The sequence below is a fragment of the Tachysurus vachellii genome, chromosome 3 (assembly GCF_030014155.1).
Source record: "Tachysurus vachellii isolate PV-2020 chromosome 3, HZAU_Pvac_v1, whole genome shotgun sequence".
Taxonomy (NCBI): Eukaryota; Metazoa; Chordata; class Actinopteri; order Siluriformes; family Bagridae; genus Tachysurus; species Tachysurus vachellii.
Genome location: NC_083462.1, coordinates 23,098,957 through 23,124,349, shown reverse-complemented (window position 1 = coordinate 23,124,349; position 25,393 = coordinate 23,098,957). Strand labels below are relative to the sequence as shown.

Sequence of the window (25,393 nt, the reverse complement as noted above, 5' to 3'; positions counted from 1 at the left end):
CTAACCAGTAGAGTTCTGGTAAACATGGGTTCATTCAGACGTGGTGCTTGCTTGGTAGAATGCGACTCGCATTGCGTCTCTGCCTGTCGGAGATTTTTTTCGCAAAATGCTGCGATTTTATGAAATAAATAAATAATAAATAAATGCATGTGTGGACATGACAACCCATTCTCTCTGAAAGCTGTTTGCCTATTTCATACACTACACCGCTATCCGCTAAAAAAAAAAGACCAGTGAGTTTCAGTTTAGGCAGTGGCACGTGTGGCGCGTATGGTCATGTCGTGACTTTTTCCGGTGTGCAGCGCGGAACGGGTGAAGATGGATGCTGAGTAGACGGACACTGAACTGTAGTGTTAATTTCGTCAGACAAGACTAGACGAAATATGTTCGTCAACAACCTTTTTTTCATTACTAAGACGATAAAACTGCACCACTGTCCAAAAACGCTGACTAAGACTAAATTAACATGCATTATTGTTTACGAAAAAATACGAGACAAAAATGTTTTGTATAAAATAAAAACTAAGATAAAATCTCTCTTCATTTTCGTCTACAATTGACTCTGCTTTTTCATCAGCTGTTACGCCTTTAAAATATTCACAACGAGTTCGCGGCTTCGCGCTGTGCTCAAGTTACAGGTCCGCGAAGCGGATCCCGCTTATTACATTGCTACCTACCAAATAAATCAATAATTTGTCACAAAATGATGATTTAAAAAGAAGTTTATTTATTTAAAAACAATTGTATTGTTTCCGCTAAAGAAAATAGTCCGCTCCGTCTCTACGGTTAGAATCCTGTGTGTCCATGGCAACGCTCTGTTTTTCATGGCAACGGTGTGTTATAGTTCACAGCGGTCTGTTATCAAGAAATAAAATAGTGTGTGCGTAGAAAGAACTCGTCCACACGCCGCTCAAATAAATAAATAAATAAATAAATAATCCTGAGCACAAGTCCACCCCTGGTCTAGGCGGCTTTTTGTGTTAAATTATATTTCCTGTCGCTGCGCAGGCTCTTTTATTGTACATGACAGCTTATGTCCCGATGACCGGTCTTTGCATTACGATTAAAAGCAGTATCAATAAAGTAAAAAATGTGATGTGCAGTCAAGTTCGAGTGTATGCACTGTTTAAACGAGTGTTCTCAACTTCTCACTGATACTTTTGTGATTTGCGGAGTTTTGACAAGTTTTATAGCCTTGATATTGTTTCTTATTCAAAAGTGGTGACAGAAAAAACTCAGCACCCCCAACCTGAAAACTCTTCCCACGCCCCTGTCACAATCACATCATAATCAAAATTAATAATTAGGCTTAAAAGCAAATGTATATGTAAGGGAATCAAGTTTAACAATTACATGTAATATTGCTCCAAATATCATCAATAATGGTGTGTGCAATGCCATGTATAACTTGCATTACGGGACTTTTAGTCGACTAAAACTTAACAAAAAAGATATGTGAATGACTAAATATGACTAAAACTAACAAGGACATTTGGCACAAGACTAAGACTAAGACTAAATTAAAAATAGGTGACGAAATTAACACTACTGAACTGGTGGCCAGAGCTTTTTAGAAAGAGGATTTGGAAGTACCAGTTTGTTGCTTTGTTTTTGTTTTTGTAAATGACCAACAACAGTGTGGTTTGAACCACACATTTATATCCAAATTCCTTTTTGAAAGTTTATACAAAAATGTTACGTCCAGGTAAAATATCCCTGTTTGGACAGAATGTTCAAAATATCTTATTTTCCTGGACATAGAAATTACTTTGTTCTATTTATTATATTTAGCTGTACTATTGTATGAGACAATAACAAGTTTGTTTGCAGTAATGCAAAGATGTTATGTTGTAAAAATATTTTAATTTGAAAATGTTTTGCATTTGTTTGTTGTTGTTGCTAGTTTGAGTTGAGAAATACAAATTTCAGCATTATCAGTAATCTGTGTGTGCATTTTCCTTGAGAACCAAGCAAGTTGACTCATGATACCATTTGTTTATTATATCGCAATCGCATATCGCAATCGCAATATTGACCTCAATAATCGCAATATGACATTTTCCCTATTCTGTACAATCACTTACTCGAGTCTCAATGTCAGCATCCAGTTTCGGCCACCATAGATAACTCCTGGCCAACCCTTTCATTTTTGACATACCTGGGTGGAACTGATGTAACTGCTCCAACAACTTCAAACGTCCTTGTACTGGGATAACCACCCGGGCTCCCCACAGCACACATCCATCTTGAACACTGAGCTCTTGCTGTCTTTGCTTATACAGTAGAAATTCAGACGATGTATTGTGATCAGGCCAGCCTTTAAGCACATACTCACACACTCTTGATAACACAGGATCTTTATTAGTCCAGTGCCTAATTTGCTCCGCTGTAGTTAAGGGGCCCAGTACACTGTCCAGCATCAGTACTTGTTCTTCCTCTGGTTCTTCCTCAGATTGTTGTAACACTGGAAGACGACTGAGGGCATCTGCATTTCCATGATCTCTCCCAGCTCTATAAGAAATCACATACTCATATGCTCCCAACATTATTGCCCACCTCATAATTCGTTGAGATGCCATTTGAGGTACAGCCTTTAATTCACTTAGTAGACTGAGTAGAGGTTTGTGGTCAGTACAGATTACGAATTTACGTCCGTACAGGTATTTATGGAATTTTTTAACTAGAACACAACAGCCAATCCTTCTTTCTCTAGCTGTGAGTAGTTCTTCTCTGCTTTTGTCAGGGTCCTGGACACAAATCCAATGGGTCTTTCCGTTCCTTCTTTCATACGATGTGCCAACACAGCTCCCACACCATACGCTGAAGCATCACAAGAAAGGATTAGTTCTTTTCTTTCATCATAATGAACTAACAAACGGTTGGACTGTAACAATTCTTTAGATTTCTGGAAAGCTTTTTCCTGCTCTTCTTTCCAACCCCAACACACATCCTTCCTTAAAAGTTTATGCAATGGATCCAGGAGAGTAGAAAGGTTTGGAAGAAATCTGTTATAAAATTTCAACAAACCTAAGTATGCTTTCAGCTCCATCACTGATGTTGGCCTCGGTACATCCTTTACCGCTTACACCTTCTCTGGAACAGGATGAATACCTGTGGCATCAACTTTATGTCCTAAAAACACTACATCTTTTTCCATGAACTTACATTTTCCTCTTTTCAACCTTAATCCATACTCCTCAAGCCGTTGCAACACTCGATCCAATGTCCTCAGATGATCCTGATCATTGTTTCCGGTCAACAGAATGTCATCTAAGTACACTGTTACTCTTGGAATATCCTTTAGAATTCCCTCCATAGTTCTCTGAAAAGGTAATCTTGTGTAAGTGAATAATCCTTTGTGAGTATTCACCGTAACATATTTCTTAGAGGTTTCATCCAACAGCATTTGTTGATAGGCATGACTCATGTCTAGTTTAGTGTATTTGTCACCTCCAGACAGAACTGTTAACATATCTTCCATCCGAGGAATAGGATACTGCTATAGTGACGATTCCCGGTTAACAGTCACTGTAATCTCCACAAAGTCTCAAAGATCCATCTGGCTTCAATACAGGCACGACAGGAGCTACCCACTCTGAAAATTTCACAGGTTCAATTATTTTCTCTTGAATTAAACGATCCAGTTCAGCTTCAACTTTTTGTCTCATGGCAAAAGGTAATGAACGTGGTTTAAAAAAATGAGGCTTTGCATCACTGGCTACGTGAATCTTTGCTGTGGCTTCAATTAATGTCCCATGTTCCTCTTTAAAGACAATTTCATGCTTCTGTAAAATGTCTTGCAACATCTCTGAACTTGTTCTAATTTTATTCACCATTTTCCAGTCCGTTTCTAATTCTGCCAGCCACGATCTTCCCAACAGATTAGGACCAGATCCTGCCACGACCACCACTGAAAGATCTTTTCACTACTCCATTATGAATCCCATCAAGAACACGAACCGCGAACATTTTGTTTACTGCAGCCGCAGCGCGAACTGTTGACTCTGACAGTGAATGAGAGTATGAGACGAAGCGAACGCACAGGCCATAGATGACGTCTCAGGTTTTCATTTAAAAGAAAGAACGTAGCCTTGTTTGAAGAGTAAAAAAAAGGTCGGTCTTAACGCAAATTTAGAACCAGCAAGTCGGTCGGACTTAAAGGGGTGGTAAAACACGTTTTTTCGAAGGCTTGATTGTGTTTGTGGGGTGCACTGTAACATGTGTTCATGCTTCGTTTTTTAAAAAATTGCATTATTTTTCATATATTTATTCTACACTGCTCTGTCCCTCCTTGTAAAACGGTCTGATGGTTTCCGGGTTCTATGAAGCCAGTCCCTCAAAAATAGCAATGGGCTTAGATTGGTTAGCTGGCCCAGTGTGTTGTGATTCGCTAACTGCCTAGTGCACGTTTTTCGGAAACGACACACCCCTTACCTTTACCAGTAGTCTTATTTAATATTCTCGGAGGAGGGGTTTATGTAAATATCGGGGTTAATGACGTCAGCAACCCTGGAGGAATGTCGTGTAGTCCCTTCCGGCCGTTTGCTGTAGTCCTTAGAAATGGATTTCTTTAAAAGCAAATATCTCCCTTTGCTTAAAACTTTGAACGTTGTAACTTTGCAGATGTTGTTGTTTATGCTCAAACAGGAACATTACACACTAGCTAAAGTTAGAAAAGTGAAATCGTGTTTACCACAAACAAAGCAAAAAAAATAAAAAATTGAGTCGGTCCTAAATTGACAGAGTCGGTCGGGTTACGTCAAACAAGAATATTTTTAAGGATGGCCTTATTATGTTTTTTTTTAGACTGTTATTTATTAGAGGCAGTTTATATTTACTGTCCTCAAACACTAGCATATAGAATTCACTCAAAGTGTTCTAGTCAATTCATGAGGGAAAGCAGATAAAAGCTGGTTGAAAGCGAAATACAGCATGTGTGTAATTAGTATTAAAACACAAGTGTACGTGCGAATGTGTGTGTCTGTGTCTGTGTGTGTGTGAGAGAGAGAAAGAGAGACTGTAATAAAAATTTTGTTTCTATAGCTCTTTTAACAATGAACATAGTCAAAACAGCTTTACAGAAATACTGTATATAAACAGAATAAATATTACAAAGATTCAAATTAAAAAGAAAACCTATAATAATGTCCTTTCTACAGCTGTATATAGTCAAGTGGAATTGTGCAGCCAAGAGCTCCTAAGCTGCTTCTACAGTAGGTCGGTGTAGATTCTGAGTTTATTATAGAGTTTAACGCTAAAAGCAGAGCTTTTGTATTTTCACAAAAATTCAGTTATGTTTCTAAGGCCAGTTCTATCAGTGACTTGGTCTTCGTCAGGTTTATAGAGAGCCAAGAGAAGGTCAGTTATTTTACCCCAGTGCTTGTTGCTTCAACTAAGCTGGAAAGATGCTGTGTGTTGGGTCGAGCATAAATGTAGCCATAATGATCACAGCTAAGCCACAAGGTTTACAGCTAGAGAGAGTCCATTACAGACAAAAGCTGAAGCTTTACATATAGTGGATGTGAGATTCTAAAATTACGTCTAACTCTAGAATTATTGATAGAATTACAGCAAGAACATTTTTGTATAAAATAAAAGAGACAAACATTGTTTAAATAACTGGAATATAAATTTAAAGTCAAATATAATGATGTATATGCTTAGGATTGTTTGTGTGTGCGCATGTGATTTTCTATCTCAAACATCTTGTTTCACAGCCTGCTAACCTTTAGTTAAAACCTGAGTCAGTTTTGAAGTGCGTAGGCGAAAGTGGATTTATTGAGGTATGTTTCTGTGGAATTGTCCCCAAAAATGACTTCCTATTAAAAAACAATAAAACAGAACTTCACAAGAACGGAAACTATTTATATAAGAACCGGCACAAAATATTCCCATTTAGAAATGTCAATAAAAGTTTAAAGACTTGAAGATGTGCAAAAATTACTGAATGAGAATTTTTTTTTATCTCATATAAAAAGACACACAAAATAAGTATCAATCCAGCTCACAGATTTACATTTTGTTTTTAACATCCAGATTTTCCAGAAGTTCTACTATACCCCTAAACGTATTATCGATCTAGATGAAATGACAGCATTGGCACTTCATCTTCACTAGCACGTTAGACTTTGTTGCCCCATCCGATTAAAAAGAGTTAGAGACAAAATACCTGCACCATGGTATGATACAGTAGTCAACCCGTAACCTCGAGTAAAAGTGGAGAAAAACTAAATCAGAGGTTTTTAGAACTGCATACAAGTACAATATGTCCAGGTGAAGACAGGCTCTAAAAGCTGCTCTGATCTCTGATTTGCTGCATAATGTACCTTAAGCTTGTTAAAAGTACAATTATGTACCCTTTGCTGTCAGAACTAATTTTGTACCTTTAAATTAAAACAAAGGTTCACAGTTGTCACCTTAAGGACCATTTCCTGTACCTTACAGGGTACTTTCATGGCAAATGTACCTTTAGGTACAGAAACGATACCCCTATTTTTCTGTGTGTAGGGCTGAGCACCTGCGCAAACCCATAGAAATTAGCCAACACTATCCCAGGTTTTTATTTAGCACAGTGGCTAGATTAACAAAAAAACAGAGATCCGAACACACTATTCCATCACAGTTCAGTAGTGAGGACTTTATGAGATTTTTCACTGAAAAAATTGAAAGTATCAGGAAATAAATAGTGGATGTTCAACCCTGAAATCATCTCATGACCCAGTCTCACCTAAAGCTCTACACTCACAACTACAGTGCTTTTCAAGTACAGGACATGATAAAAGAGCTAGATAAAACTATTACTAACTTTAAGTACCTTTTCCTTGCCACAGTCGCCTCAATCACCTCAGGCTTGCTCATTGGGAACAAATACAAACACATATAAATTTAAGTCTAATATTAATCTTGAACTTTTCTATGATATTAATCTTTGTAGAATATGAAACTTTTTGTATTATGTTTTTTATGTTCTGTAAAGCTGCTTTGGGACAATGTCCATTGTTAAAAGTGCTATATAAATAAAGCTGAACTGAATTGAATTGAATAACATTTAAATGTCAGCAGACAGAGAGAGACATCAGGCCAGTCTTCTTCAGGTGGACACGTCTGTTTCATCCACACATCTTTCATCATCCTCACTTCCAAAGTCACAGTCCCATTCCGTGTTTTGTTTGTAGCTGCCTCTGTATCTGAAGAGGAAGCAATTAAGAGAATTAATTAAATTTATGTGTTAAAACAATTTTAATAATAATAATAATAATGATAATAATAATAATAATAGTTAAGGAATAAAAAAGTAATGTGCTGCTATAGGATGTAAAAATGTAAAAATAAATAAATAAATAAATCCTTCCAAGTCCTTCACCAGCTTCTCCACCTCATGACCACTGTTCCTGCAGATTCACACATTCCTGATGAGAACAAAATGTTTCCTAAAGATGACTGAAGGAAGAAAAAAATCTCCTATGTCTCTCATATTTGATGCTTTTGGAAGAAATAAAAGAAGGAATGATTGTTATTTTCTCCATATTCCTAGTATGATCCATTGGACCGGTGTATCTCAGTAAACACATAATAGGGAATTATTACATATTTACTTATTTAATATAATACTTATTTTTTAATTTCCGTGTGTTTATCACCTCAATACGTATACACCAGGAGGTCTGTGGGTGGATGCTGTCTCATTCCCCTCATGGCTGCTCATTCTCTGCTGCGTCATTAACATCGTCCTCATTAACTTACATCACCACAGAGCTGGAAACAAGTTGCGTCCTCTTCCTGTCTCACTGCCTGGGGATGAGCATTAGAAGCCCTTCATTGTTCCCAGCCTCATTAGTGTACTCTGTATAAGACGAGAAGAGGAGTTTAGATGTTCACTTTTGGACTGGAGAGTGAAGGAGCTCTCTACACTGACCTGCCTGCTGCTATGAGGAGAAGAAGCTATGATGAAGTTACTAATGAAAGACAACAGGTGAGTGATTATTTTTTATTATGGTCTAGTTATTTCAGGACTTTCAGACTGAGCATGTAAGCATGCATTAATCTTTCATGTTAGATCACATTCTCCATACAAATAACATTTGAGTAACTGTAAGTCTTAAGAATGAACTCTTAAACAGACCATTTTTTCAAATGTTTATAAGTTTGAAGCCCTCTGATGTCTCAGTCATCCAGAAATACATGATTGCACCTTATATATAGACACAAAATAAAATCACTTTCTGTGCGTAATTAACTTCCATTAATGCCTTACAGCGTGTACAGCTGCTGTTTAAAAATAGCACTACAGTTATTAGTGCAGTTTAAATGCAGGATATTTTAACTGAGGGATCATCTTAATGGAAATGGTGATGATGATGATGATGATGATGATGATGATGATGATGATGATGAAGTCAATGTGACCCTAATATCAGCAGTTTCATGCAATCGAGTGATCAATCAATCGGTGTGGGACTAGTGTTTCTGCAAGACTTTATATTTATCATGATTAACAAAATAACCACTCTTGCAATTTTGTTTATTCTAACATGAAGAGCTGGGCATTTCTCATTCTTGAGATACCGCATGATGGTCCCTCCAACTCGAGAATCTCTTTTAAAACACATCGTCATAGTAACGTCATACGTTTCGTATGTGATGAAAAAAACAAGAATAAGAAGTATGTCTTATAGGAAAATCCTTTCCAACAACAGGCTGGTTGATCAACAAATTACTGTTAACTCATGTTTCTATTGAAGTGGATTATTTTCCACTAACAACACACCCTGAAATGTTTTATTCCTCTTACTGCAATACAATAAAAAAAATAATAAAGAACAATAACTTTTGTTACATCTTATTAACAAGAGCTCTAGTGTTGACACGCCACTGAAGACTCCTTTCGAAGATGTTAAACAAACAAAACCTTACAGAAAACTTCACCAGATCAGTGATTTATTTATTTATTTTTTGTTTTTTTAAATAATGCTCTGGTTTTAAATCTGTTTATTACTCATCCTAGATTATGTGACAATAAGCTTATAAGAGAATGAGCTCTTATTATATAACCATTCATTTTCCTTGCAGATGGAAAAACAAAGTCTGAAATTTAATCATCCCTTTCAGAGCAATCAGTTTGTTTTTTTTAGAATTCGGGTGTTAAAATGTATAAAATACTAGAACACGGCATGTTAAATTGTGTATACAGTACTATACTATAAGATGGTCGTGGTATGTATAATGCAAAATCCGTCTACACAATCTGACCTGTTTTTTTTTCCACTAGAACCTTTTTATATAGTATGTTATCATGAAGTTAGTGGTGATAAGAACAACAGACTGAGTGTGTTTATGGTGTCTCTGTAGTTTCCTCTGCCTCCCACAAGGCTTTTAGGTCATGTTTAGCACCAATGAGCTGTTGTTAATTGCCGTCTACTGTGTTTTTTTCTGTCACTTGACCCACTTCTCTGGCTGATGTAATCACAAAGAAAGTCCAAAACCCAGACAACACAAAGGATTTTTAATTCATCTGTCATTAAAGTCATTAAAGCAGAGTTTCAAGATTCATGCTTTATAAACATTATTGCTTCATTAATGCTTCATTATCGGTATTTATTTATTTATTCATTCATTCATTCATCTTCTACCGCTTATCCGAACTACCTTGGGTCACGGGGAGCCTGTGCCTATCTCAGGCGTCATCGGGCATCAAGGCAGGATACACCCTGGACGGAGTGCCAACCCATCGCAGGGCACACACACACACTCTCATTCACTCACACACCACGGACAATTTTCCAGAGATGCCAATCAACCTACCATGCATGTCTTTGGACCGGGGGAGGAAACCGGAGTACCCGGAGGAAACCCCCGAGGCACGGGGAGTACATGCAAACTCCACACACACAAGGCGGAGGCGGGAATCGAACCCCCAACCCTAGAGGTGTGAGGCATTTATTTATTTAATTAGAAATAATTTCTTTTAGAATTTTGACATAGGTTGAGGTCATTTTTATGCCTCATTAAGGATTTTAGTACTGTTTTATCATATAGTCATAAATCTACTGGGTATAAAGTTATCCTTTAGGTCTTATTTACCTCACTCATTGTTTTAATTTGCTAAATCCTTTATAATGTAGAGTTAATTATATTTACCAGTTACCAAATTCTTTATTAAAACATTGAGCTATTTTGGATTTTAAAATGTTACAAAACAATTATTGATGTATTGAATTAGTATGATTTCATCATGCAATCCCTCTGATTCAGGATATGATCACTTTGTGCCCGTAGAAGCATTAATTACTGCATAATCCTGCAAGCTGTAAAAAAACAAAAAAACAAATACAAGACAAACAAATTTTCATTAAACACATAGTATTAAGTTTTAAAGAAACCTACTGAAAGATCTTGCAACTATGATCAACTAAGTATCATAATAAAGCAGGTTAAGTGCTGTAGCTTTTTAAATGAAGCACATCCTCAATGATATCTTCTTGTCTGCATGTTTTAACACTTTAAAACTCACCAGGTTGTGAACCAAATGTGAATGACAGAATATTGTTACTTGAACAAATGAGTGTTGTTTCAGTATGAAAGGCTGCCCCAGAATGCACTGGTGCGCATGAAAATTCCTCATCAGGGACACGCTGTAATCATGCTGTGCGTCTGTGTTTCTCGTTCAGCATCAGTTTAATGATTTGTTTTGAGCTGTACAACAACAAATGGATTTGTTGGTCAATAAATGGAAGAGACTAAATAATAAATCAGTCTAAAGAAAAATAAATAAGTCAGAGGTGGGCAGTAATGTGTGAGACATCTTTAAAGTGATCTACTTCACACGCAATGCATAGATCTAACCAGTGTGAGAGAGAGTTCTGGTGTGTGAGAAAGTCTAAATTAATCACAGATTCCTTACACGCTAGGTCTGCACTGTGCATGCAAAAAATTATTGCATTATTACAACATGATGTGCAGAAGAAGGGAAACAGTATGTGATATAGTCTTGTATAATTTATAATATACAATAGCAGTTTTTGATTATTTTTCTCTTTTCCAGCACTTGCGCAGTCTGGCCAGGAGAAGACGATCAGCACCAAGTGCTGTGTTTGGGAAGACTCTGGGAATGTCTTGGCCCTCCATTAGGTAGATACTATTTCCTTCAAGTCTTTCAAGAGTATTTCTTTGAACTGTTTAGTTTTCTGATAGATTATAAAGCATTTGAGATTAGGAATGGAATATGGTTACTTGTCCTGACACACTTCTCTGAGAGAGAGAGAGAGAGAGAGAGAGAGAGAGAGAGAGAGAGACTGAAAACAAAGGGATCATTTAATGATGCTTTCTCCTGGAGAAGGAGAGCCAACATCTCTACGGATTGCAGCTCTACTGAAAGCACAGAGGTACACCTAAGCAAGAAATTTAAAGGTTTACATAGAGAAAATTGGATTTTAAGCTGTATTGTAAATTTGGAGGTATATCAGTGACAACTCAATGTGGTTAAGGCCTCCACTCACTCATCATCTAGATTATGTTACATCCAGCACACTTGAGGCTCATCCATGGTCTTTTGAAAATGTTCATTTTCAGCTCATTCACAGCTCCATACATTTTTAACTACGAATTACTACTACTGCTTTGGATGAGCAATAATTTTAAAATCTCATCATGACATTCGTGTTGTTATTTGACAGATTATTACACCTAGTGGTCACAAATCAGAACTACAGCCAGTGTTAATAGAGGCCTACTGGAGAAGAAGCCATCGTGTTTAGATTATTACACCTTCATCTAAGCAAATAGTCTGAATTAAATCGATTGTCTCCATTACATCCATTTTTATTGGAAAATATTTGAAAGATTTGGAGAGGGATGTGAGGATTATGGAGTGGAAAACATATGTCAGAAATGCACGTGTGCATGGTGACACTTAGAAAAAGAAGAAACATGTTTCTTCCTTCTGCAATGTCTGTAATAATTTCTGGACTAATTTATGTGTTTAGACATTTATGGGTTTTTGAGATACGCTGGAAAACCCTGTTTATTGACATTAGTTCTTCAGGGAAAACACCTTTTTTATCAAACATGGTTGAACAAATATACATCATATTTATCTTATTGACTCTCAATTAGATAGTAGCATACAACATAAGTCAAGTGTTTTAGGCTCTTAATCAAAATTTTTAAGACATTTTTAATATTGTCCCACCAACATCTATAGACATGAACCCCTCCTGGTCCCTGAGCAGGAAATTTGTGTGATGTGTGCTGCTGTGTCATGCAGGGAGGAGTGTGTACCTGCAATCGTGATAGATCAGTGTCCGTTTGTCCTCGGGCTGAGCAATGAGGACTCGGAGCTCATCCTGGAGGGCACGGTACAGCTTACTGAGGGACAGAAGACAAGTGAAAGACATATATTCCTTTTCAGTGATGTGTTGGTCATCGCTAAGCTCAAGTAAGACTGCGACACAGATATACACACATACTGTACAGTCAGTTAAAATGACTGCAAGTCACAAACTTCTTCCAGACTTCATCCATAAGGTCTCCACAACTTCTCCAAAGTCTCCTATATGTATGCACTTATTACATAAAAGTAGTTGCTCACATAATTCACTTTCCTAAATCTGACTCTTGTTTAATGTCTAATTGTAAGACACCATTTTTTCAGCTGGTTTATCTTCTCTTCGATGTGTACTGTTATCACCTCTATCAGTGCATCCGCTTCAGTCCACTGTGGGTTTGATCTATTCTATCACAGCTGATTTTATAATATGATAATTTCACACTGTGCTTGTCTTGGTGTTACAAAGGTTTTTTATCTATCTCACAGCCTGCTTAATGATACCAAAAGTCTTTGCTATCTTCCTAAATTATATTAAACTAGAGAAACAATTTAGCTAATATCACGTAAGTACATGTGTTGTTTGCAAGTCTGTGGAAAATCTGCAGTAATTTTGACAAATTCAGTAATTTTGACAAATTCCTCAGAATGTAACAGAGGCTGTTTGATTTTGCATTGATTTCTGTAATTGCACAGATGGACTGTTATATTATTACAGCTTGTTTTATCAGTGACTTAGATTGCATCTAAAATGCAACGTGTTCATGACACCAGTGTAAAACATATACAATAGAAACACAAAGAAATCAGACAAACTAGAGTATACAGGATTTTGCTGTCTGTAAAAAGCAGCATGACTGATACATTTATACACCTTAATGTTTATAAAAAAAGACTTTGTTTAAGCATCATATACTGTACTTGTATTTACACATAAACTTTAACATGTAGCTGTAGCTGTGGGAAAAGACTTTCAGCCATGTAATATTGTGTGTTTATGTGATTACGTATCATCCAGGCCATCATTTGTGTCTCCTTAATCATTTCTTTATCCCAGAAACATCTCCAGAACACTTTCAAAGCCAGTGCACAGTATTAATGTTGATGACAAAATCGGTTTAGAATCAAGTCAAGTCAGGTGAAGATGACTTTTATTGTCATTCCATCTATATAAAGCCGACACAGTACATAGTGAAATTAAACATTTCTTCAGGACCATGCTGCTATGTAAAACACTTAAGGACTTAATGTAAGTTGTCCTAGCCACATAAAGTGCATCGTGGGAAACCTAGTGCAAACGGACAATATAAAACACTACAGGACAAATACACAAAATAGCGCTGGACAGTGTGCATACTGTATATTATAAAAACATTTTTATTGCCACAGCTGAACATACATATAGAATTGACTATATATACATTTACTGTCAGGAATCAGCGCGGACTTTCGGCCATGTGCTGTTATTGTTATTGTTGTTGTCACATGTCTGCCCCGCCTTCGTTTGCTCCTCCCTGTCTCCACACCTGTTCCTAATTGTTTCTCATTGTCTTTTGTATAAATGTGAGCCGTGTTGCCGATGGCAGCGCGGATTCATTGGTTACGTCTAGTCGTTGTTAAGTGTCGTCATCTGTATTGCTTTAGTCCAGCTATCCTGTGAGCGGGTCCGTCTCCTTCCTTCCCTGGTTGTGACATTTACAGCATTAAGCAGACACACTTATCCAGAGTGACTTACATTTTAATTTATACAACTGAGGGTTAAGGGCCTTGTTCAGGGGCCCAGCAGTGGCAGCTTGGTGAACCTGGGATTCAAACTCATGACCTTCTGATCAGTAGTTCCATGCCTTAACCACTAGGCTTTTCACATTTCATTCATATTTATGACCTGTATCTCTGACAGTACTTTAGCACCACTAATAGCTCCAAGTGACAGGTTTTTACTAACACAATTGTCCCTAGTATAACAACTTACAAACAGATTAAAAGTGTAATTGTTGAGATAATAAGGTGAAGTTTTCTGTGAGGAGACATTCATTTATTGTTTATGCAGGAGTCCAAAAGCGTGTCAGTGCTTACAGTCAAAGATTTCTCTCTTTCTCTTTTTTTCACAGTTTCTCTCTTTTTATGAAGGTATGAATATCTTCAAGAGAGGAAAAAAAGAGAAGCTGGTTTATATGAAGTAACTTGTTTCATGGACATTACACAACATCAGACATATTTAGAAACCGCTAAAACCTCACGATTGATAATGAATGAAACAGTGGCAATTTTAAAAAGAGGAATACATACAGTGAAGTGCTGTTATTGGAAAATAATCAGCTTCTTTACAACATGAAGTGGTTTTCTGTAGCAGTAGCTTAGGTATTATTAATGAAGAGTAACTGATTAACTCATAATAAAAATAATTCTCTTCATTCTCCTCATTCTCTTCATTATTTCATCTTCAGATCCAGAGGCAGCTACAGGCTAAAACACAGAATTAACCTGGAGCAACTTTGGGTCTGTGAATTTAGAAGTGAGGATGATGAAGGATGTGAGGATGAAGACAGATGCACCCATGTGAAGAAGACAATCATTCTGGCTTGGTCTGTCTCTCTCTGTCTACTGACATTCAGGTGAGTTGATGAAATTTGGGTTTTAAAAACAGATCTGCGTTTTTTTATGCGAGATGTTTACACAGAACTAAAACAGCATCAGAAATATCAATAGGTTTGTGGTTGTATTTAGTATTTTTTGCACTTTGAAGTCTTTGAATGTTAAATGACTTTTCTAACTGGGGATGTTTTGTGCTGTTTCAATGAAAAATAATTAGATTTCTGTGAAGTTCAATTTTATTGTTTTTTTTTTAAAAAGAAGACGTCATTTTTGGGGACAATTTCACAGAAACGTTACCTCAGAAATCCACCTTCGCCTACGCACTTCAAAACTGACTCAGGTTTTAATCAGGTTTTTAAGTTTTTCAGGCTGTGTGCACCAGAGCAGACTGCTAGAGAGACAAAAATAGACTGACACACACACACACATTCCATCATAAACATCTTTATACAGTATTTACCAGTATATGTATTTAGAACACCTTATGAACAACAAACCAGTGTCAGAAATAAAATATTTCAGTTTGATGACCCTGTAAGTTTATTTAATCTAAAGTGGCATCACATTTGTTGGAAATTTATACACAAACTAAGAAATTCATGTATACCCACTGCCTGCTTTTATTGAACTTATATGTGCTTGTTATTTAAACTCCTTTAATGTTATAATAAGCTCTCTGATTAGATTTTGGAGTGTAGCTGTGGGGATTTGTGCTTGTTCAGTAACGAGCATTAGTGACATCAGGCCCTGATGTTGAGTGAGTAGATCTGGGGTGCAGTCTGTGTTCAGTTCGTCCCAAAGGTGTTCAATGAGGTTGAGGTCAGGACTCTGTGCAGGAAACTCAGAGTTTGCCCACTGTGTCCTTGGCAAACCATGTCGTCATAGAGCTTGATTTGTTCACAGGGCATTGTCATGTTAGAACATGTTTGGGCTTCTTAGTTCCAGTGAAGGGAAACTGTAAAGCTACAGCAACTGGATTAATCTTTACAGGAACAGTTTGGAGAAGAACCACATAGGTGTGATGGTCAGGTGTCAACAAAGCTTTGGCTATGCAGCTTATTCAATCTGTTTCTTTCCTTCACATATACATTGGCTAAATATGTTTGGTCTACCAACTAATCATAGAAAACCATCACATTTATTGCAACCATGTTTGTGATTTCTTATTTATGAGTATTATTATATCCATATTTTGAATATGGTAATGAGATCAAATGCGGATATGTTGTGTCTGAAACATGAAATATTGCAAACTGACTGTGTGTGGGTTGTTGAATGGATATTAAAAGCTGAATAGGAAGTAAAAAAAACAACAAAAGGGAACTGAAGTTGGAAGAAGAGAGAATATGGTGGGAGAAGACTGATCCAAAAGAATTTATTTGAGCCAATCTGCAGTATTTGTTACTTTAAAAAAAAATAAAAAAAAAAAAATAAATAAATAAATAAATAAATAAATAAATAAATAAATAAATAAAACAAACTTGCATTAAACTACAGAAGTTTGTATTCAAATGTTATATTTTACTATGTCACTTGGATCTGTCTTCATTGCTGACTTGAATGTAAACAAGAAATACTGGGCCTGTTGGTTTGTCAGCTTGCTCAGTATGGGAAAATGTGTTTTGGATCTTTATCATTTGGTTTAATGATTTTAGTGCCTTTTTTTATTGACGTTTGAACAACTGCCTCTTTAGAGTGTGACAGCCGAAAATGACAAATAAAAAGGGAAGTAAATTAAGGGGAAGCTAAATTTCCTCCAACACCACAAAACTGCTTTCTGTAACACAAAGCTACATTCTGGACTGCTCACATGATCACTGACTTTGTGTTCAACGTCACAGGGAAACTCAAAGAGGGAAATCAGCCATTTATTGAAAAAAGAAGGCCTTTTAATAGTTGCCATTTACGTAGTACTGCAAATGTACATAGTGTTGACATTTTCCCAAGTACTGTTCAAATAAATTTTTGTGTCTATTTAATTCAGAGAAAAAGCAAACTAGTTACATCAATGATCAATTCTCAATCAATGACTTATGGTTAACATGTTTGTCTCATCCCTCCAGGGTTGGAGGTTTGATTCCCACTTGTTCTCCTGGGTTTCCTCCTCCAGTCTAAAAACGTGTGGAAGTCTTGTTTTAATTTCCTATGTACTGGCAATGTGAAAACTCACTCTGTGTCAAAAAAAAAAAACAGTGTAGTTGTAGCTCATGAGCTTTTTATTCTTGAACTTTCCACAGGCACAGAGCATTACAGCTAAATTTAAATTATTTATTGCCTGATTTTGTTGTTGAATTACTGAGTTAAGATTAAACCCCTTCGATTCAACTGACGAGTCAAGTAAACTGCTTATGATACAAATTGAAAAGTAAATATAACTGCTTTTATAATGGATATTGGATAACGATTAATGGTTGTGATATAATAAATCCCCCCAGCCAGGGATAGCATGATAGTTGGACCATGATAGTTGTTAACATGCTTTGTTAAAGTAGTGAAAATCCCAACCAGATAATAAATTACCATGCGTTATTATCTGAGTTATCCTAGTTATTAGCTTGCTTCTTTGATCATTTTAATTACACTGGTTTAACTTAAAAACCTCTCAAGTCAAAATCAAGGCCAAACTTCTGTCAAGAAAACTGTATTGTTATAAATAATAAATAGTCAGAATATTATTTGACACATTTGAATAATGACTCAAACAAGGTTTGAATAATTGGATTACGTTCTTAAAATTGTTCTCTATTAAGGGGGAAGAGAGAAATAATTCAACCAAGGAATTTACTTTCATTTATGACTTAACACATTTCACATCTAGCACATGATATACAATCATCCCACATGACCCACTATTGCAACTTTCAAAAAAACACAAACATAGACACAGTTTACACACATTGCACACGTTCGGTCAGTGCACACGACTCCTGAAACCTGCCATGTGACCGCTGTGAATTTAACAACCAGGATTCAAAGCTCATGCTCAAGATCAATATAGTTTAAGTTTAATAACTCAGAGTTAACATAATGTAATATAATAAATATAAAATTCAATTCAATAAACTATTTATTCCATTAGATGAAACCAGGCATAGAGACTTAGACAGACAGCACCACTAGTATGAGGAGTAGGAGTGTTTGTGTTGTGTTTGTAGACCACTGTGCTGTACAATCACATTTAATCTCACAATACGCTTTGTTTCACCTTACACACCACAAACAGCTATCAATTTGCACACATCCCACTGTCTCGATTTGTGTATGCACTTCCTATTGTCCCATATCAAGCTCTAAACACCTAGTCAGGTGCTTGGCCATCACAGAGAAACTTTCCACTTGTCGAACAGAGTCAGGGTGAAAAGAGGAAATGGCAGTGTTACCATGATGCTGTTTCCTGTCCCCATGATCTGGTGCAGTTTCCGCTGGTTAAAAAGAGGCTGCGCATGTGCAGCCAGTCCATCACATGTATGAGCTCTGTGGATCAGTAACTCAAACCATGCTGTTATTTTACATGCAGTTCGCCTGAAGTTAAAGAACGCTGGTTAGATACTGTTCACAGGTACGTGCCTTTCTCTGATATTATATTTGTTTTGTTTATAAGTATTATATTTATTAGCAATCATACATAAAGTTAATTAGATAAAATCTTTAAGTATGCAAAATGGCACTCAGTTTGGGAGCCATACAAATTTGTGTAAAGTCAAATAATTAGAAAAAATCTGCATTGTTTTGCAATTTGTCTAAGGATTCCTAACTGCCCTAATTGTTGCTTATTAATACACTTAAGATTAGCACAGTAAATTTGAACTGATTTACACAGTGATGCATTGTTTTCTGATCAATATATTCAAGTGTGTGTTGATGTTCATTTGATATTGTTATTGTGGTGTTTTATGGTATAAAGTATCACTTTTTTAATGTGCTCCTAGTTAGCAAGTAGGCACCTTGTAGATACTAGTGCATAGCTTAGCTAGTGTTTTTTTTTTTGTTTGTTTTTTTGTTTTTTTATTCATATTAATTTAGATATTTTTGCTTGTGGTAACTGACAATATAGTAACATAAAAACTAAACTACAATACACACAATATCCCTTAATGCAAAGTATCTTTTCCTGTACAAATTTGAACAGAAAAGTTACTGAATAGAAAGGTCACATCGTTTACAAAATGTCGTTTGGTCCTTAAATTTAGTCTTTACCTGAATTTTATTTGTGTGTAACTAACATTCATTCTTCTGGCTGTATCACACTTCACACAAATTGTCACTTGTAGTTTTCTTTTTGTCATCATCAATAGTTATATATTAAAAATACTACTACAAATAGTTGTATATCTTTGATAATAGGAGCATTGTAATGTTTCAGTGTTTTGCTAAGTAGATAGTTGAAAGGGATTGTTGATATAAAACCACTAACCACACTGCAAACGTTAACAGAAAAATAACAGAGGCAAAGAAGAGGACCGCTACGATTTCACCACCGCCAAGTGTCCTCATGAAGGTCTTGAGCAGCACCACCGCAGTATGTACACCTAAATATATTTATTATAAAAGTGTTTATTGACTTCTACTGACTTGTATGGCTTTTATCAAGTTTTATAAAGAGTGTCCAAATCCTTCTCTGATGTTCGACTTTAACCCAAGATCCTTTACTGTACATCTCTAGGAACTTTCATTCTAAGTTGTAAATTAATTGATTGTGCAATTTTTAGATGTTGGATTACAAGTTCCCTATTCATTGTTCATGGGTATAATTCTGTGTCTCTGTCCTTGTGTGGTGTGTTGCAGAATAAAGCTCTGAGTGGAGGAAGAATGGAGGACAGTCTCATTGACCTGCAAGTTAATGTGAGTATTGATCTTGCAACACGTTTTAAAAAATATAACATTGAAGAGAGCAGCCAGTTTGTTGATTTGAAGAAAAAAGATTGGTGGGTGTGGTGGGTGTGTGTTGTGTACTCTGAATTGCCGCAAACTCACTTCCTGCTGTTTTCCAGGCTCTCCATGACAACGGCAATGTCTCCTCCCTGCAGGGCAAAACAGAGTCGGGGATTGGTGAGTTCAAACTCGATTCAAAAAGGGCGGTTAGTGACCACAAGTGTGGTTAGGGGCAGTCCAGAATGTGCCAGTGGCATTAAGTGGGGAAGAAACAGAAGAAGGAGAGAGTAGGAGGTGAGAGATAAAGAAAAAAGAAAAAGAAAAAAAGAGAGAGAGAGAGAGAGAGAGAGAGAGACTTTGTGACTTTATACCTCAAACTCTAACTCATGTGTCCTCATTGTTGTCATCTCAAATACACACATTTAGTCTCAGCCCTGTTTCAGTCTGCTATATTCTTACCAACTCCCCCTTATCATTCTGACTCATAATCATGTGCTGATTTATTTTTGGCTTTAGCAGAACATGATGGTGGTAAGAAGAGCCTGTTCTCCAAGTTGAAAAGAAGAGACACGCACACAGGCATATCCACAAAGCCAGGACACAAGACAAGCCAGCTGTTTGGCCAGACTCTCCCTGGAGATGCTAAAATCCCCAAACCCATTGTTGTACGTCTCTCTTCTTCTTCTTTGTGATACTTATGCTGTATAAGCAGACACATTACATGTTCTTCTTCACCTTGGTGTTATTAGTTATTAATTTCTGCATCTCACCCATTTTAAATATAGGATAAGTAAAGACTAAAACTGGGAATGCTGATGAAAAAAATTAGATGATGTTCCACCCCAGAATTATCCAAAATATATAAAGTATATCCAAAATAAACCAACACATTTTTAAATTATTAACTAAAACTTAACAGTTATACTTACCATAAAACAGTTCCCTATAGAAATTACATTATAAAAGTCTGCAAAAAAACTCTGATTTCATAACTAGCTGCTTCCCACACATGTTCACAAGCTTCAATAGCTAATCAATAGGAAATGTTTAATCAGATAGACTGCCAGCGGTGTTTTTTTTTGTTTTTTTTTTGCTGTAGCAAATCTCATGTTAACATCTCTGCTTTAGTTTAAACATCTCGAAGAAATCTGAGATGAAAAGCTGTGCATCAGTATGACATGAAATAGAATGTTTTTTTTTTCATTGTGGGATTTATTTTAGCATCACTTTTTGTAGGAATATGGATAACAAATTTGAGGAATAACAAAACACAGCAAAAACAAACTGAAAGTCCATATGATTTCTTCTCATGACACCTTACCTCTGTGTTACATCTTCTGTGTCTATTCAGGAGCTTCTTATGCTGTTGTGGAGGAAAGGTCCTGATACTGAGGGAGTTTTCCGGAGACCTTGTAACAGCAAGAACCTGAATGCTGTCCGTGATCAACTCGACTCTGGAGTTGCGGTGGATTTGGAAGCACTGCCTGTGACTCTGTTGGTTGGATTGTTAAAGGTAAAATGCTGTCCTTATTGTAGCATCCAAACATTCATACTACCATTTACATTGTAACCATAAGCATTGTTATGAGCATCCCATCAATATCTCAGTTTATACTGGAGCAAAGTATGAAGTCTCCAGAAACTTTCAGTAATGTAGTTGTGTGAAATGACTAACACAATGTTTATAGCATGTTGCTATGTGATCCTGTAAGCTTGGTATTTGTTGACATGGAAGGATAGACTCATTTCCAATACAATGACAAACGTAGAAAAATATCCATCATATAAGTCATAAAAAATTAATAATACTGATGCCACTCTATCGGCAGATGTTCCTGAGGGAGCTTCCAGGAAGTCTGCTGGTGGCCGAGCTCTATGCTGACTGGATAGAAGCACTGGAGAACAACGAGAATGAGAAGAGATATGATGAATTGAGAAGGTGAGCATAGAGTAGCAAGAAAGTGAAAGACAGCAAAGCTTTGGGACAGCTTGGTGCTTTTTCTTTTTTAAGAAAGTACCTAACTTCACTGGCTCAAAACAAAATGAGGAATAGAAAGTGGGGCTTTCAGTGGACTTTTCTTTTTTAAATAGGGAACAACTGAATGTCAAAATGTCAACTTGTTAAATTGGCGGGATGCTACTTCTGCTTTTGGAGTAGAATGAGAAAAAGACTGTTTAAAAAAATAGAGCACCAACTGATTTATTGTTTTTCCTCTTTTCTTTTGGTCCCGTGCCTGGTCCATTCCTCCTGTGTTTAGGATCGTTTCCAAACTCCCTAAAGCCAACACCCTCCTGCTAAAGCACCTGCTCTGTTTGCTATACCACATTATCCAGCGAACAGAGAAAAACAAAATGGATCCCAAAAACCTGGCTATCTGCATTGCACCGACTCTCCTACAGCTCAGCAGCCAGCCTCTAGACGTGACCACAGTCAATAAGGTTAGACACCTGACATCTTACTCTTACTCATAAAGTTCAGGAAGATCAAAGTGTGAGTTTGTCGATGCATGACAAACCACAAGCATTCTAGTTTTTAATAGGCAAGTATTTTTGTTTGCTTAGGTATGAGTGTGAGTCTTTTTGTTATTTGAGCAAAAAGAGTTGAAATAAACAAACACTGAGAAAAAAACTTTAGAAGAATACAGATGCAAAGAATTTTCACAGCAACAGAAAAGAATCATTTCTTTATCAGACTTGAATTGGATCTGTATCAGAACTGCCTATAAATTACCCATAAACTAGCAGAGTGGGATGGTTTTTGCAGTGCATCACTGCAATTAAAATTGTCTATAAGGAACAAGACAATTGCATTTCTAAACTATTTTTAAACACCTGATCCTTATAAGGCTCTAAAATAGTTGTTTAAAACAGCTAAATCTGTAGGCACTCACAGTATCCACTGTAGTTAATTAATATTTAAATAATTTAATACTCAAATGTATTAAGTTAAAGTGGAAAAATATGCTTTTTTAAATGCTGTTAGTGCAGGGTTTGGAAACTTTTTACTAGGCACTTTATTATTCATAAATACCTTATAGGTTAGCAGCTGTGTCTTTCAAATGGTGGACAAAATAAAGAAAAATCGCTCTTCATGTTTACATGATGTTTAGCTCAGACCTATAGGGAAACTCCCAAAAACAGTTTCACCACCACTAACCAGCTACAACTAGTTTACACTGATAGGTCATGCTGTATTTATATCCTTAACATCATAACTGTCATTTTGCATTTTAGGTGACAAATTTAACCCAGTTCCTGATTGAAAATTGTTGTCAAATCTTTGGAGAAGATATCCTGACTTTGCTTGGAGATCCAGAAGAAGAGCTGGGTCAAACCTCAGGTACAGAAAACCAAGCTGATAAATCTCATGCCTTATAAAATCATACTCCATGTAAAGTATAGCCAGATTCTCAGAGGTTCCAGCTTTTTCAAAGCTTAATCTTCTATTGTTTAAGTGCATTTAAAGAACACTTTATGATTTTACTACAGAAATAAGTGACACCAAAATACCTGAAGGTCTTGCTAACAAAATTAAAATCAGTGTGTGGCAACTTTGAATTTTCACAGATACCATGTCTTCACATCAGCGTGATTCAGCGTATGACAGCACCGATGGAGAGAGTGGAGAGGCGACAGGACAGATGCAACAAGCATGTCCTCACATCCATGTCCAGTGTTCAATCAATCATTCACACTCCTCAGAAGACATTTTTGAGACTTTCACCAAGCCTTTCGACCGGCGCAGCTCTGAGCCTGCCATCTTTTCTTCGTCTGGCGTGAAGGACCTCCGATTTCTGGCACGGAGTCATGATGACTGTTCTTCTGCTAAAGAGTATGATGAACAGCAGTTGAAGAAGCAAAATTCTGATGACTCATTTTTACAAGGACAGAGGACAAAATTGCAACCTTTACTGAGAAAAACGGCTGGCAGTCTAAACCTTGAAGTACCAGATTTCATCAAAACCTGCTCCTTCTCATCATGTTCTCTGGAAAGCACCAACTCAAACTTATCTGAAAATTCAGTGTTTGTGAACTCTCCTTTGCCCTCACCATCCAGCCCTCGGAAAACACAACCTGAGGGACACGTGTCTCTTAACATGAAATCCAAAATGGACACAAATTCAAGGCGTCCATTTTCATTTAAGCGAGCCAAAAGCCTGGGAAGTTTCTCAATTAACAGGGCAAGCGGCAAGAAAACAGATTCACAAAAAGAGGGCACTTTCCCATGTGGAACATTGCAGGAGGACTCTCAGAATGAGGCAGAGCTTCCGGATGAGCCAGTGAGGCGCCAACGGCCGCTCTCTGCTATAGAGGTCTTTGATCATGTAGACAAACGTGACCCTGGCAGTCCCCCATCCTACCAACAAGCTCTCGTTTCCGGGGTCCTTCCGGCACCTCCCAAATACCGTTCCATGACTGTTCAAGATGCAAGAGAGCTGGGGCAAAGATCTCGGCCCATCTCTATGAACGATTACATCCTGGACCCTTATAATGTTAGCCAACATTTGGACAATTTTAACTTCTCCGACGATGGTATAATTGCACCTCAGCAGAGCTCATTTAGGCAAAGAGCCATGTCGGAGTCAATAGGCTGCACCAGGATTGAAAAGCACAATCGTCGGTGCAGTCAGCCCGTGTTCGAGGAGGTCTCATATGCAAAGGAGTCATATGTGTAAATTTGTATTTAGCTTTTTGTTGTTTTCACAATGCACTTGTTAGTCTGAGACATTCCCTGTAAGGCAGTGTCATTTTTCTCTTTCTAAAAGCTATTTAATATGCTAATGTAAAAAATAATATCACCAGTGTGAAGCTATGTTTATGTAAATATATACCAATATGTAAATAGAATAGCCTCTTAAAGAAATGGTTTGGCAAAATCAATTATTTACTTTTGCACTGGAGCTACAAAGCTAATAATGCTAACAAGTAAGATACATCTATCTCACCAAAAATTGCTGCCTTAAATCACACCAGTGACTTCAACAAAACTTCAGTGTAGCTGAGCACAGTAACGTTATGGTGGCAGCCATCTTAAAAGGCAAATCTCTTTTTTCCTTAATCTTAAGTAGGCAACATTCTGCCACCCTAGACTCTGCCTCCCAAAGTTTGAAAGTGGAATGACACCAGAAACTGAAAGTTATCAAAACCATCTCTCTAAAATCTTTGAAGATTTGAGCATGTGTTTGTAAAAAAGAAACCAGGTCAGCAACGCTATTTCGATTTTGCTCAGGTTCCAAACAATAAAACAATCACGTTTGGCTGATTGACTACATTTGCACAAATTAGTGTATATTTTGTTTTAACCATCAATTCCAGAGTGTTTGACTAAATAGTTCATTCTTAGTTTTCAGCCTCTGGCATGTACATAATGACACTTGTAAATTAGATATATATTTGTTTGTGTGTATGTGTATTTTATGTTATTCTCACTTTTTTCACTACAATAAACTGCATGTTCTAAGAATTTTATCTTCAAAACATCTCATCCTTTGGTACAGTATGACACCTTTGTGCAAACTTCATCATGTACTGTGTAATGTTAAAACTTTTAATCAGAAGCCTGAAGCTTTGGATCTCATACTGTATATGCACTGTTCCAGTTCT

The 25,393-nt window shown here is 36.8% G+C and overlaps 2 protein-coding genes across 3 annotated transcripts; both read left to right on the top strand.

Annotated features, from left to right (window-relative positions):
• The first annotated feature begins 7,667 nt into the window (after positions 1-7,667).
• Positions 7,668-15,312, top strand: LOC132842421 (rho GTPase-activating protein 20-like). The gene is made up of 5 exons (XM_060865101.1): positions 7,668-7,972; positions 11,042-11,127; positions 12,263-12,433; positions 14,770-14,937; positions 15,300-15,312. Exons 1-5 carry the CDS (start codon positions 7,871-7,873, stop codon positions 15,310-15,312), a joined length of 540 nt encoding a protein of 179 aa, XP_060721084.1. The 5' UTR covers positions 7,668-7,870.
• Positions 15,313-18,333: 3,021 nt separating this feature from the next.
• Positions 18,334-25,253, top strand: LOC132843176 (T-cell activation Rho GTPase-activating protein-like). Of its 2 annotated transcripts, none has more exons than XM_060866325.1 (10): positions 18,334-18,476; positions 19,352-19,436; positions 19,703-19,759; positions 19,909-19,966; positions 20,309-20,454; positions 21,141-21,302; positions 21,619-21,728; positions 22,048-22,228; positions 23,024-23,129; positions 23,357-25,253. In XM_060866325.1, the coding sequence occupies exons 2-10, from the start codon at positions 19,410-19,412 to the stop codon at positions 24,463-24,465; spliced, it is 1,956 nt and encodes a 651-aa protein (XP_060722308.1). In that variant the 5' UTR covers positions 18,334-18,476; positions 19,352-19,409; the 3' UTR covers positions 24,466-25,253. The 2 variants fall into 2 exon arrangements, with proteins under 2 accessions (XP_060722308.1, XP_060722307.1); XM_060866324.1 differs by having other exon boundaries at positions 20,306-20,454.
• The last annotated feature ends 140 nt before the right edge of the window (positions 25,254-25,393 follow it).

Coding starts and splice junctions, on each gene's coding strand:
- LOC132843176 (XM_060866324.1), top strand. CDS start 19,410: ATGAAGGTCTTGAGCAGCACCACCGCA. Junction 19,760..19,908: donor TCATTGACCTGCAAGTTAAT/GTGAGTATTGAT, acceptor GCTGTTTTCCAG/GCTCTCCATGACAACGGCAA. Junction 20,455..21,140: donor AAATCCCCAAACCCATTGTT/GTACGTCTCTCT, acceptor GTGTCTATTCAG/GAGCTTCTTATGCTGTTGTG.
- LOC132842421 (XM_060865101.1), top strand. CDS start 7,871: ATGTTCACTTTTGGACTGGAGAGTGAAGGAGCTCTCTACACTGACCTG. Junction 7,973..11,041: donor TTACTAATGAAAGACAACAG/GTGAGTGATTAT, acceptor TCTCTTTTCCAG/CACTTGCGCAGTCTGGCCAG. Junction 12,434..14,769: donor TTGGTCATCGCTAAGCTCAA/GTAAGACTGCGA, acceptor TTTCATCTTCAG/ATCCAGAGGCAGCTACAGGC.